General features: G+C 39.2%; 1 protein-coding gene across 1 annotated transcript in view; it reads left to right on the forward strand.

Moving 5' to 3' along the window:
• Window positions 1-1,946: 1,946 nt before the first annotated feature.
• The window catches only part of LOC134540362 (voltage-dependent calcium channel subunit alpha-2/delta-4), a 67,395-nt gene continuing 55,144 nt past the window's right edge, over window positions 1,947-14,197 (forward strand). The window contains exons 1-5 of the mRNA XM_063383043.1: window positions 1,947-2,154; window positions 10,047-10,128; window positions 11,591-11,701; window positions 11,941-12,205; window positions 12,800-12,931. Of these exons, the coding sequence (XP_063239113.1) occupies window positions 2,042-2,154; window positions 10,047-10,128; window positions 11,591-11,701; window positions 11,941-12,205; window positions 12,800-12,931 (703 nt within the window). The 5' untranslated portion in view covers window positions 1,947-2,041. The remainder of the gene's footprint in view (window positions 2,155-10,046; window positions 10,129-11,590; window positions 11,702-11,940; window positions 12,206-12,799; window positions 12,932-14,197) is intronic.

The following is a 14,197-nucleotide window of genomic DNA, read 5'->3' on the forward strand; positions in this document are numbered from 1 at the left end:
AGGGATAACTGGGAGAGCACACGGAGAAAAAAACCAACAAAGTATTTTGCCCTTTGTAACGGCGCGCGCGGCCGTTACAGTTTTTGCCGGCACTTTTTTTTTTTTTGCGTGGGAACCTGACCGGGGCTCAGTGAGAGAGTCCGCGATGACGCTAGTTGTGTCCGAGGTCCGGGCGGTGGAAGAACATCTTCAAACTCTCGACCATACGTGAAATAGTCCGCGCGGGTCGTTACCACAACGCCGAACGTACAATAACGCCGAATACCATAACGCCGAATGCTAAATTGACCGCAACGCCGACAGCTAGAAAACTGCTGTGCACCACAACGCCGAAATACAGTGACGCCGAAAAATGTTGCTGCGTGAGAAGGGGGGGGGGGGGGGAGGGGTGCACAGGAGCAAAATGAAAAAAACAAACTGAATGAATTTGTGTGCTAACCTTACCTAACCTAACCTTTGTGGCAGTCCTGCAATGACATTTTTCGGCGTTAATGTATTTCGGCGTTGTGGTAATTCGGCGTTGTGGTACACAGCAGTTTTCTAGCTGTCGGCGTTGTGGTCAATTTGGCATTCGGCGTTATTGTACGTTCGGCGTTGTGGTAATTCGGCGTTGTGGTACACAGCAGTTTTCTAGCTGTCGGCGTTGTAGTCAATTTGGCATTCGGCGTTATTGTACGTTCGGCGTTGTGGTATTTCGGCGTCGTGGTGCGTCCCCGCAGTCCGCGCTAGAGGGGCGTGTATGAAACCCCGAGACGAGATCTTGAGCCAAAGGATCTACGCCACGTGTCGTGCGAGTCGCGAACCTGCCGCATAGTCCGGCCGTGACGTCAAAACTCGCGCCCCGAGGAGGTGGCTGGTTCGAGTCCCCGCGCGCCAGGGACGGCGAGTAGCGAGTAGCGACCACACCGCAGTAGCAGCTCGCCAGCCACAGAGAGCAGCGCCGACGAGCCGCACCACACCGGTGAGGACAGCCGTCACCGCAGATCCGTAAGGCGAGTACAGCACTACTCACGAGCTGTGATTGGTTTTGAACGAAACAGACATTCCATAATATCAAAAGCAGTGAAAATAACTACTGATTGACAAGGGCGCAACAACTAAATTTCCAAAGGGGAGGGCAATATACCTTTTTATAAAGAATCATCGATCCCCCTTATTGAAACGGGGGGTCCGGGGGTCCTCCCCCGGGAAAAATTTGAATTTCAAGGTGGAAAATGGTGCTATTTAAGCAGTTTTAGTATCTAAAAATTGATTACATAGCACTTTCTTTGCCCCCGTTTGCACCCACTTCAAGGTTTCAGAGGGGTGGCAAAATACCCTTGCTTCACCCCCCCCCCCCCCCTGTTGTTGCGCCCTTGCTGATTGTTGAACAAGTACAGTTAGAATCGCCTAGCGAGTAAATATGCCGATTATAGGGAGTCTGCCTATTATTAAAAAAAAAAAAAAAAAAAAACTAAGCGCACAGTTATTTACTGTCACGATTTTTTTTTGTTTGGCGGTCGCAGAAAGATATATTTTTTTCCCCAAGCAACTGTTCCTTATTGCGTATCTAGTTTATATAAAAAGCACTATTAAACATATATACAAAAAAATTGTTGATTTTATTGCTCAAAAACACAAACACATTCAACTGCTTACCCGTATTTAAAAATAAATAAATAAATAACGTTAAAATAAAATTATATATGTTACACAGAACAATTTTTTTTTCAGAATCATATATATTTTTTGGTATTTTACAGCTTTGCATTAAAAAATAAATCCTTTTCTTGTTTTTAAATATTTTATATTAAAGTAAAATTGGATACGCAATAAGGAACAATTTTTTTTCCCCGATACATTACAAACAGCATGGCGGGCGAGGTCAGGCCTGAACGACACACGCCAGAAGAAGCACCGGCGGGCCTTCTAAAAATAAGCGCCCTCCTCTTCCCCCCCTCGACGAAGAGCGAGCTTGGCGCGGGCCAGGCCTGCCCGGCGCCTGGGGTCCAGTCGCTGCCAACCCGGGGGGACGGGGGGCTGCTGCCGGGAAGACAAGAACATGGTGGCCTCCGCGAAGCTCCTCGCCTCGACGTCCCCGCTGCCGCTCGCGATGGCGGTGCTTCTGACGGTCGTCGCGGTCTGCGCCCCGTCGGCGGCGCAGCACGAAGACAAGTGAGTCACTTGCTCACACGCCCAGGAGAGGAAAAAAAAAAAACAAAACATTCCGGGGACTGCGTAAAATATGGTCAACTTTAAGTTTTGGTGACTTGATGTAGGCTCTTTGGACATACGCCATTGCTAAGCGATGGCGTACGTCCAAGAGCCTACGTCAAGTCATGCACTCCCCCATTGCACAAATCTTTCAAAGATAATATCAATGCCCGGTATGGACCCGGTATGCATATTTCTCTGAGGAAGTTGAAAAAAAGAAAATGATTGATCTGTCACAATGTTCCAATAACTTGACTTTTCTCTGTAAATGTCGCAGTAAGGGAGTCTTTCCTAGGGGACTCACAGTCACACGTGCTTAGCAATGGCGTTATGTCCAAAAGCCTACATCAAGTCATGCACTCCCATTGCACAAATCTTTCAAAGATAATTTTAAGTTCGGTGCGAGGTAGCAAACTGTTCTTGAAAATTGCGGAACTGTTGTAACGTGCAGGACGTGAACAGGAGGCAGAAGTGTCAGTGACGGGTAGTACCAGGAGCGTCGGTTCAATTAGAATTCTTTCCTTTTGCTGGTGCGCATGCCCTGGGATGAGATATCCGGCAAAGATTTCCGTCCATCGCTGTCGCTCTACCGAGTGGAGAGGTAGTCCGAACTGGATCCTTGTTATGTGGGATCGCGTGCAAGGCACACACACAACACACCATAGGGCGCGGTTGATTGTGCGTCTTACCGGTGTGGTATTCCACAAAGCAGGGATCCTGCGAATGCTGTCGCACGGGTAACGACTCTAGCGACAGATAGAAGGATTTTTGGACATATGTCCACTGATATTTCTGACTCATCTATGAGTCTTGACTAATCACATATATATGTGTGACGTGTATTTTCGATACACTCTGTAAACTGTTAAAAAAAATTATTTGGGGAGTTATTTTGTTAATAGGACTGAAAGTTTGGTTGCCGCTACCTCGTAAGTTCAACAAAACGTATTTATCTATTAGTGACAACAAAATTTTAGTACCACAGAATATTATTCTTTTCTTTTTGGTTGAGGCCACACATGCAAAAATTATGATGTGCCATAGCCCAGAAGACAAGTGGTAGCTAGCCACTAAAGCCAACGATGGATGTAGCCATGGGCGTAGATCCAGGGGGGGGGGGGGGCTTGGGGGGCGTGGGGGGAGACTCCCCCTGGAACTAAGAAGCTTCTCACTGAAAAAAAAAGGGGGGGGGGGGGGGCGCTTGTTCTTGCAAAATCGAGACTGTGTTGCATGAAAAACTTTCTGTATGTTTTAAAGTTTTGCAGTGGCTGTTAAGTTATTGTAGAAACTGTACGCTACCGATCGTAAATCTGAAGAAATATTTATGTCTGCACTAATTCTCCAAGTCCGCATCCATTGAATACTTGGCTTGCGACTTACTATGACTGGCACTGTCTCTCGGCATTTTACGGTTCTGTGATACAGGTTCTTTTTACTGAGGCAGTTGAGTCTTCAGACATGGCTTGTACGACAGTAGCAAGCTCTTCTTGGGCTCTTCGATATATGAGCGGCAGTCACCCTGCTTCGCCCAGACTGTTTTTTGGAGATATGCGTACATCTGCGTCCGTCGTAATACAGTGGCGATAGCTGTTACGTGATAAATAGCTTTGCATTTTGTGCCATGATAAACAAATCCCCCCCCCCCCCTCCTGGTTTGTAGATAAGTTATTTTGTGGCCTAGCTAACTTATAAATATACGATTTCCACAGAAGATGACCGATGTACGATAGAACATGAGCATTGTATTATTTTGGTAGAGAAAAAATATGTGACACATACCACATCTTTGCGAGTAAAAAAGTATTTACTAGCGATACCCTTTGCAAAATGTTCGTACGTCGGTAGCTCGTTCTTATTTTACTAGTAGGCCCGCAATTTATTTGTGACTACATCCTAGTTATGTTTCACAGTACAAGCTATATCTGCTTGAAAATACACACCTAGTAGGCATATTTTAATCGTTTCCATGGATCGAAAAGGGCTTACATCTTCAAAAATTTATTCGGTACCTTCCAGATGCAATACAACCATTTTTGTATCATTTACTCTCAAATTTGATACACTACCACCAAGTTCTAGACAATTTGCAACGGTTTTTATTTCATCTTCTGATGTAATAATGCATGCGATATCGTCGGCATATGCATTAAGTTTAAATGAAATGCGGTTTACAGGGAAGCCTTGAAATTGGGTGTCTAACATTCTACATAAAGGTTTGAATTCAACTGTAAATAAAACCATTGACAATGGACATCCTTGTCTGACTTGAGCTCTCGATCGGTATAGGGTGAGTAAGAAATCAACTTGCAATCAGCCGCGAAGATATTCCTGTGCATACCATTTTTACCCAAGATATTGTAATGTCTGGGAATTCAAAGTGGGTCATTATTTTAAATAAAAAATTGTGGTCAACCTGGTTGAAAGCCTTTTCAATTTCGATGCTTAACAAGGCAGTTTTATTGTGTTCTAAGGGTGAAAGTAATTGCACATCACGCAATGCAAGTAGGTACCTACTCTCTGTATAATTGATCTTCCTGGAACCATACATGTCCACCCAGGACCAATGATATCACTCTGTCCTAGCTTTAAACATTGTGCACATATCTTGGCTATTATTTTATAGTCCGTACAAAGAATCGTTATTGGTTTATAGTCTGTTGGCTCCACTGCATGTTTCTTTTTGGAATTAGAATAAATATGCCTTCTTTATGGGGCGTGCAAGAATGTCACGGACAACCTCACAGAAGTCAGGGCCAATAATCTCCCAGAAGACCTTGTAGAACTCATAGGTTATCCCATCAATGCCTGGTGATCTTTTTGTTCGCAATTGCTGTATTATTTTATTAATTTTTGCATCCAAATTTGTCGCCTCCATTGCTTACTTAAACATCTTCACTGACTTTATTTATATACTCCCGCAGCACTTCCGGAATTAAATCTGGTTCCGTCTCTTGTTTGCAGTGCTTGTGGTAACAGTTTCAAAGGATTGTATTATGTGAAAGTAGGTAAGTTTTGTTTGAAAATGAAAACTCAAACTTTTCCTTATTGACCATTATGAAGCATGATTAATGACCATTAACACAATTTTGTGAATTGGGTGTTAAAATATGGCAATATGAGGCGCAACAATTGAATTAACTGAATTTTCAAATTTTTTATGTTTTATATAGTTATCTCTATGGCGTGCAGTGTGGCCAACCGTAGCATAATTATGCTACATGTAGCAGAATTTGTTGTTGCTGTAGCATGTAGCATATGAAGCCAGTTATGCTATGCAAAAGTAGCATAATTTCTTTATTTAAAAAAAAATTAAATGTAAAGTATTGAGTTCAAAAGCTACAAATGTAACTAAATACAGTAGAAAACACAGTTTCGGTGCTACATCCAAGGACTGGGATCTCTGATTACACAGCCACACACACTGCTATCTTTCAACGACGTCTTGAAAGTGGTATCGTTTGTAGGGAAATTTTATACCACACTGGACTGGAACTCTTTATTATCTTTTTCTTTCAAATGAAAAATTTACAAGTCAAGTCACAGTGCAATAGTGCAAAAGATGCTTAGTGGTTGTGTTGTTGGTGTGGTGTTGACTTAAGTATTTTTTCCCCAAGTTAATGACATGAAAACTGCAAAGCGCAATCGCATGATTACTTTCCACGATCAATGGAACACTTCTAGCAAGACAAACAGTGAAGATGTCTGGATGCTTTACAGGCTTCACTCCGACCAAAAGCATGGTTGGCCGCATGGCAAAGACATCTTTGTAGGTATCCCAGGACCAGTACTTTGACTTCTGCGAATGTGCTAAATTCTGCTGATGACAGCAGTACAGAGGATGAAGCTCTTCCTTAGGTGTATTTGTCTAATAATATGTGTGTAAAGAAAAACAGCTTGGACTAAAAAGCAAATTGATATTAATTTATAATAATGCATATTATAATAATTTATGTGCAATATTAAGTTTCAGCAAATTTTTACAGCTTTATTATTTTGCATCGTAAAAGCCATGTTTTTACCTTAATAAATAACTTAAAAGAAAATTGGTTAAATGTAGCATAATTTTTCTCAAAATAGAATTTGTTTCTGAGTTGAAGTATAAATATGTTTCAAAATGTTGGCAACACTGATGGCGTGCGTGCTTGTGAGTTTTGTTGGATATGGATTTAATTCGCGCTGAATTTAAATTTTTTCCGTTGAAGTTAACTTTTATGCGGTATTTTATGTGCTTCAAATACGGTTAATGGTCAAAAAAAGTAAGCTACACTGTGCCTTTTACGTAATTACAGTATAAAACATTTCTTTTCTGCTTCGCTCACTGAGTTTGATTTTCGAAATTATTAAAGTAGTTCCATGCCTTTTTAACAAATCAAAATGCATAGTCGGCAGTTGGGAATGGGATGAGTGATCGAATTGGAGCGTTCCTGGCAGTTAAATGGAGTTCAGATTTTAGTTGTATGCAGTCATGTTTTGTTTTTAATATCTAAATTACCAATATTACTTTTAAAAATTAGTTTTGTTTTAATATTTCATAATTTAAACATAGATTTTTGTAAAAAAATAAATTTTATCAGAAAATATGTCAGTATGTAGTACTAACTTTCCAGGATTTAAAATGCTGTTTTAACATCAGTATTTTTTTTTGCTCCAATGTGATTTGAAACAGGGAGAATGAAATTCAGAACAAATAGCGTACTAGCACAGCTTCTTTGATTTATTCTCATTATTATGCCAAATCCTGGTCCAGATATCTTGAATTTAGTTTTTTGATTGTTTCTCAAAATCATCCCAGGCAAATGCATTGTAGTTACTTACTATAGGGCATGACAAATTCCATTCCAAATTTTCCTGACTTGTATATGCCCATCTCTTCATTATGAACTTGTCAACAAGGTGTTAAACTAACTTGTCTGACATTGATCGGGCTCTGTATAGAACAGATATTAAGATGATGGACCACCAAGATTTGTAATGAGATTTAAACTACTTGGGTACCAACTCGGTGCCTGTAAATTTTAGTCATGCTGAGTGTAGGAATGCAACCAGCAACCCTTATCACATAAGGATGATGCATTAGTCGTCACATTCACCAAGTAACATTTTAATGTAGTGGGTATAAAAACAACTTAAAAAGATACAGAAATTTTCAAAGATGAGTCGTGGAAATTATTGAAGTCCCCAGGAGTGTGTCAAAAAGATATTGAACTCATTCCCCCTAAAGTTTGTTTATCTTTCATTAATGTTCAGTAGCTAGTAAGTATTTTCATGATTTTGTTATATCAGGTAAGTGGGCTTTCCGCTAAATAAAAATTCTAAAAATCTGAAAAGGGTATTAATATTTTATATAGTTACCAGTAACTATACTGTGAAAGGGTATTGCGATACTTCAAGTACTTAAGATACCATTTTATTGGTTTATTAGGTTAGGTACGTTTCCTACCTGCAGTGTGAAAGGTAATTCTGAAGCAGGACCTTGATTCTGGAAAATAAACCGTAAAAATTACTAAAAGTACCTGGCATTGCCTGGGCTGAATACAGGGTGAAGGGGATTTTTTTTTTTTTAAAAATTCAGATTTAGACCAAATTGTCTTCTTAATTTGAATGATAAGTGTACAAAATTCCATCAAGAGTTGCCCAAATTCTGTTTTAAGGGGTAGAAAGTGGTAAGGTTTTTGTGAGGGGTGTGTGGGGCAGGGGTGGTAGTGGGAGGAAAGTAGTATTTCGGAATCCCAAGTATACAATTAAATTTTCGTTTTTCTCATTTTTAACTTTTAAGTGTGCAAAATGTAATTAAGTAGGCCTAAAATACTGCTTAAGGGGTTGGAAAGGGAAATGTGGGTAGTTTTTTGTTATCTCATGTTTTCAATAGTAGTTGATATTAAATTTTACTCTTTTTTTTGTATATGATCTGTTCAAAATTTCACCAAGGAGAACCAAAAAATCTTTTATAAAAGAGGGAGTAAAGTGGAATTTGTGGTGGTTATTTCTAAACTTCATGCAGCCAGGAAAAAGGTAGGTTTAAAAGTAATTTTAATTTTTATCATGAAAGTGTGGAAAATTAATTGAGTGAAATATTCTTCTTAATAGGGGAGGTGGGGAAAGGAGGATGGATTGTTTTTAGACATATCATTACCATCTAATGAATCTTTTTTATGAAAATCAGATGTAGACAGTATTTTCCCTCCTCTTGTGAATGTCAAGTGTGCAGGATGTTATCAAGTTGTACCATTACTGTACTTCAAGTGGTAGGAAAGGTAGACGGGGTGGATTTTCAAAATCTCATATGGATAATTTGATGGGGGTAAATTTTAATTAAATGTAGACATTTAATGTTCTCTTAACTTGAACATTGTGTTTGCAAGATTTCATCGAGAAGTTCCATAATATTTCTTTAGTAGTAGGGGGAATTAATGGTGGTTTTTCGAAATCTCTTTTAGTCAGGAATGGGAGAATGTTTTAAAAATGGGAAATAGACAGTTATTTTCTTCTTAATTTTAATGTCAAGTGTGCAAAATTTCATAAAGTAATGCCAATTTCCCTTTTTTAAGGGATGGGAAACTGAAAACTCATGTGGACAGGAAGATGGGGGTGGCTATTTTGACATTGAATGAAGCAGTAAATTTCCTTTTGCTTTTAACAATAATTCTGCTTAATTTTATTTGATGAAAAATGGAATGGGGTAGTTTTTCAAAATCTCATGTAGGCAGTGACCATACACTTTTTCCTAAATTATATGTTGATCAGTAATTTTCATTCTATTTCGATAATCATGTGTGAAAATTTTCATCAAGAGTACCTACCAAATTTCTGCCATGAAGGGTGAGAAAGGAGGTAGGGGTAGTTTTTCAACATTTCCCCTTTTTCAAAATAAGTTGGAAGACAGTAATTTCCCTTCTTAATTTAAAGGCAAAGTTTGATAAATTTCATCATAAAGGCAAAAAATAATTCTGATTTAGGGAGTGTGAAAAAGGGAGAATTTTTTAAATTATTTGTAGACACTTAGACAGTGATAATAGGTATATATTCTTTATTTTTTACATTGTGATAATTTTTGTTATTATTGTCCAAAAGGGTATTGTGAAACTTCAATTAGTTTACTGGAAGTTTACCATTTTAATGAGAACTTCAATAATTGTGTAGGAAAATGAGAATGGTTGGTCAGGTGGCTTCATAAAAATTCTATGTAATCTTTTGAATGGTTTTTTAGGAATTACCTATTATAATGTAAGCTTAGCTAACCAAGAGCGGACCCAGGTTCAAAATTTTAGAAGGGTGTATGAGCGGAGGTTTTTGGGTGGTTATGGACTACATTGCAGTTAAATCGAAAGTCCAAAATTTAAAAAAAAAATGTTTTTAAAAGGGTATTTTAAAGCATTTGTGACGATGAAAGATCACCATCACTATGGAATAGGATTATTATTAATTTTTAGTCTGGAAAATTATTTAAAAAAATAGGGGGGGGGGGGGTGGATCGCTCCCATTGCCCCTCCCATAAGACTGCCAATGAACCTAACCTGACTACACATGTTTTATAGTGTTTTAAATTTGGCCTACCTAACCAACGGTTCTTAGATTTTACGCTGTATGCAATTTAAATACCCCTATCAGATTTGTAGATTTTTTTTTTTTAACACAAAGCCTTACATATATGGTACTACCTATGATTCAATAAATAATAACATTCTGTTTCCCCTCACTATTTATGGCAAATGAGGGTTAAATTCATGTCTTTTAATTCTGATGAATTTGTAATTTGTAAACTTTTTATTTGAATCAAATCATTTTCATACAAATCTATACCGAGTGATTCAAATAACTACTATTTAACCTGACGAGTGTTTTTTTACCCACAGCATTCGTGCCTGGGCTGAAGAATTAGGTGATGAACTATGGCGGTTGGGCAGAATTGTTACCAAATTTACGGACATGAAAAAGGTAAATTAAAATAGTGTGTTAACTAATTGTTAGTTTTAATTCGCATTGGATGTGTTTTTTTCTCAGTTTATTAAGCTGCTCTCTGACATTTCGTAAGCTTTGGTACCTGCACACAGGATTTTTTTTAATATCGAACAGCTTTACTTTGACTGAGTTTAGGACATCACATTCAGTGCAAATATTAATTAGGGTGGCAATTTGAATACTTATAAAAGTTACGAATTTAGATTTGGAAGTTGTAAAATACCTAATTTGACTTTTAAGGTACAATGAGCGACTTATTCTTTACATATTAAATAGTATTCATGCCAATAAAAAATCTCTTGGGCAACAGTAGAAATTATCGAATTCATAATATCTTATTAATTTGTAATTTTACATAGAATACATGTCTAGCTATAATTTGTAGCATTACAAAGGTTCAAAACAGTTGTGAAGTGTTTAAACTAGCAGGTTTTACAATACCACTATACACTCTCAAATTCCACCTATATTATAAAATATGACTTTAACCCTTTTAGAGAGATAGCTGCACAAGACTCAAATACTTTACTAATTGAATTCTACCATTTATGGTATCACTATGGTTTGTACCTAAATTTTATAGTTTTAATGCAACATAAAGACATCTGTGGAATTTATTTTGCCTAGAATGGCAGTTAACTTACCTTTGGGGCAAAGGCATACAAGCTTTTTCAGAATTTTACAGGGAGGGGGAGGGGGGCATTTCTTGTAATTCATCCCCTAATCTCTTTCATGTGGTAGAAGGGTCCGTGGTGTCATAGGGTCATTGATGAAAGTCTAAACGATATTTGAGTGGTTGGATTACTCTACTCCCGCCTAGGTGATGCTGGTTTGTTTCCCGGGCAGGCTTGAAAATGCATTTTCGGCAAGTGGGAAATGGGGTGGATATTGTGCCATAATCCTGTGTTTTCTCAAGGTGTTCCCCTCATAAACACACACATTCATTCAGTCATTGCTCCATTATCATCTCATCACCCAGCTTCATCATCTCTTAACAATATGATAAGCCCATTCACCCATTCTCTCCCCAGGCTGGCAAGAGACTACGGGACTTTCCAACTAGTGTGGTCTGCTTCAGTAAGTGCCTGTCTAGCTTGTCTCTTAAATGTGTATCTTGTGCCAGGGAAAAATCATGTGAACACTCGTTAGGTAGAGAATTCGGTAGCTAAACACCTGCAATTATTTTCATGTAAGAAAGGAAGCTATAAAGATTCAAATGCTTAGCTTCACTTTTTAAAAAAAAATCATGCATGGAAGCTGGTTTATATGATGAGTTGGAAAAGGAAGGATGTGTATTTGAGGTAGGACCTCTTTGCCAATGTGCTTAAGATATGTAAGATTTCCCAAAACATTTTTTTCAGGGTTTTTAATTTGTGTGTGGCATATTGTTTGTTTTTGAAGCTGTTAACTGTATTTTTCCCATTTATTTTCACTATAGAATTACCAGTACCACAATGTACAAGTTCACGAGAAAGATGGTACTTCTTTACTGGAATCCATTGTGAAGGACGTTTCAAGAATGTTAGCACGTAAAGTTGAGGCCGTGAAGGTGAGTCTTCTCTAGGTACATGGTTTCTTTTTTGTAAATTATTTTTCGAAGTTTCTTTATTGAGTTTTTTTATATTTGGATGACGAATTGTAAAAATATGTCTGTTAAAAAAAAAAAAAAACTTTATTTCACTCTTAGTCTATACGTATGGTTTCTGAAGGAGGGCTCGAGTCCGCTGGACCTCCCCTGCGAACATGCCACTGACTGATGAAGGTTTTGTTTGTTTGTCTCGGCGCCAGTGCATCATGATGGCCGCGGAGGAGGTGGCGGAGGAGTTCGAGTACAACTCCACGGCCGCGCTGGGCAGCTACACGTACCGCAGCGCCAAGTACTCCACCGTGCACGAGGAGGGCGCGACGGAGCCCTTCGTGCCCGAGTTCAGCGGCAAGCCAGAGGACAGGATCTACGACGACATGTACCTGGGGCCCGACCCGCACTTCTACAACATCCCCGTCAACACCACCCACAGCTGCGTGCACGTGCCGACCAATGTGTTCGACAAGGGTCAGTCGCGAGCGAGCGGTCGCTAGCGTGGGCCTGTTCGGCATTTGTTTTTTTGTGTGATTTATATACGTACGCCATTGTCGATTACGTCAGTGAAGATCGCCGGCATTCGTGGCCATTGTGTGGAGCTGCTTGGCTTCTGGTTTATATGTAGTTGCGTCGAAGGCTAAGATATCACCGGTGTTTCAGTTGACAGTGTTAAAAGACGCGAGAACTTGCGATAGTAGGTAACTGCTCCCTGATGATGGCAACTGCAACGTCGCCTTTGACGCGGCTGAAACCCAGAAGCCAAGCAATTCTGCACTGTACGTCATCAAAACCTCTGCAACGGAAAGAAATGACGAACATGCAAACACACAGAAAGCAAGTCGAAATAAGTTGATGTTAAAAGTTAAAAACATAGACAGCTCAGAAAATTTAGTAGAAGGAATAAGTCAAAAAATTAAAAAATAAAAAAAAAATTGTTGATGTGTTAGTGCGTATGTATTTGTATGTGTGATTATCATTTACCCTCATTCATATGTCATGTAATGTGGCCATGCCTTTTCTGACACATTTATGGACATGTTATTAGTAATTTTTTTTTGTTTGCAGCTGTGGACGTCCTCCCTTCGATAGTGTGGTCAGAAGGCCTGGATCACATGTTCATTAAGAACTACGAGAGTGATCCTTCGCTGTCCTGGCAGTTTTTTGGTTTGTCAACCGGAGTGATGCGAAGTTACCCAGGTGAGGTTTTGGAAATTTAGTTTCCCGCACAGCATTTGATGCGTACCTCGTGTCGTGAATAATGATTATGGCGATGGGTTGATCGTCCTGAAGGTAGTTTGGGATCTCCAGTCGTCGTCAAAAGGCACGCTGTGACTGGGGTGGGCAAATCGAGATGAGTTTGTGGTGATTTACCTTTGCCTTCTGCAGTTTGGGGGTGAATTGACAACACAATCGATGCCCAGTCCTCAACCCAGTGAGGAAACTTTCCGCAAGTGAAAAATGAAACTTTCCGTTGAAACTAACCACTTGAGTCCCAACATGTCGTACCCATACTAAGTGATATAGAGCCATTGATTAAGTTGTATGTTTGATACATTTATAATATTTACAGTTATAAAATATAATTTACTATATTTTTTTAGTTCTTTTGGGTTAAGGAGCTCAGCCTACCTGGGCACACATATGGTGGGCAGAGCTTCAGAAGAAACCACACAATTTAATAACTGCTAAAGATATCTGAGTGATGTCCATTTAAGAATGAGCTGAGGGCGGATAAGTAGGTTTGTTTCTGTATTCTGTTTTTAAAACTGTATTTTTAGGAGAGTGAATAGGGCTAAAAGGTGTGTTTTCGAAATAATATTTAGGCCTGAAACAGATACTTGAAAGCACTCGAGGGCTTTGCATTACACCATTATCGTCATTTCTCCACCATCTAATATTATGGTTTACCTCTCAAATATTATAGTTGTCCTATACATGTTCAGAGCCTTGTGCTTAGAGGAGATACTGTGGTAGAAAACCAGCAAGCATCAATCACAATCATCATCCCACCTCAGTGACACAAATGCACCACTCACAGACTACTGACTAGGATGTAAAGTGTTTTAACTGTAGACGTGGGTAAAGCTGAATCCATGTACAATCCCGTGGTACTAGCTAGATTATTAGCAAACAGCATGACTCTTGTCACAAATGTGATTTACGGGCCTGTTTGGGCTTTGAAAGTGTTCTTCTGGATGAAACTGAGAGAAGTGCCAAGCCTTATCATGGCTCGGAAAATGAAAAAAAATGTGAATTGTTTGCGTATTTATCGAGGCACCTTGTTCATGTGGCAAGACACTGCGTGGGGATGGATGGTCTGAGCACAACTTTGGGTGTGATTGTTAAACATAACTTGAGAACACAGAATGGTCCAAGTCACTCCTGTTGCTCAGATATTACGTGATTTCAGATTTTTTTGTAAGATGTTTGAGGATCGTATCGCTTGCTTCTTACCAAGTCGAG

Source organism: Bacillus rossius, chromosome 16 (genome assembly GCF_032445375.1).
Source record: "Bacillus rossius redtenbacheri isolate Brsri chromosome 16, Brsri_v3, whole genome shotgun sequence".
Taxonomy (NCBI): domain Eukaryota; kingdom Metazoa; phylum Arthropoda; class Insecta; order Phasmatodea; family Bacillidae; genus Bacillus; species Bacillus rossius.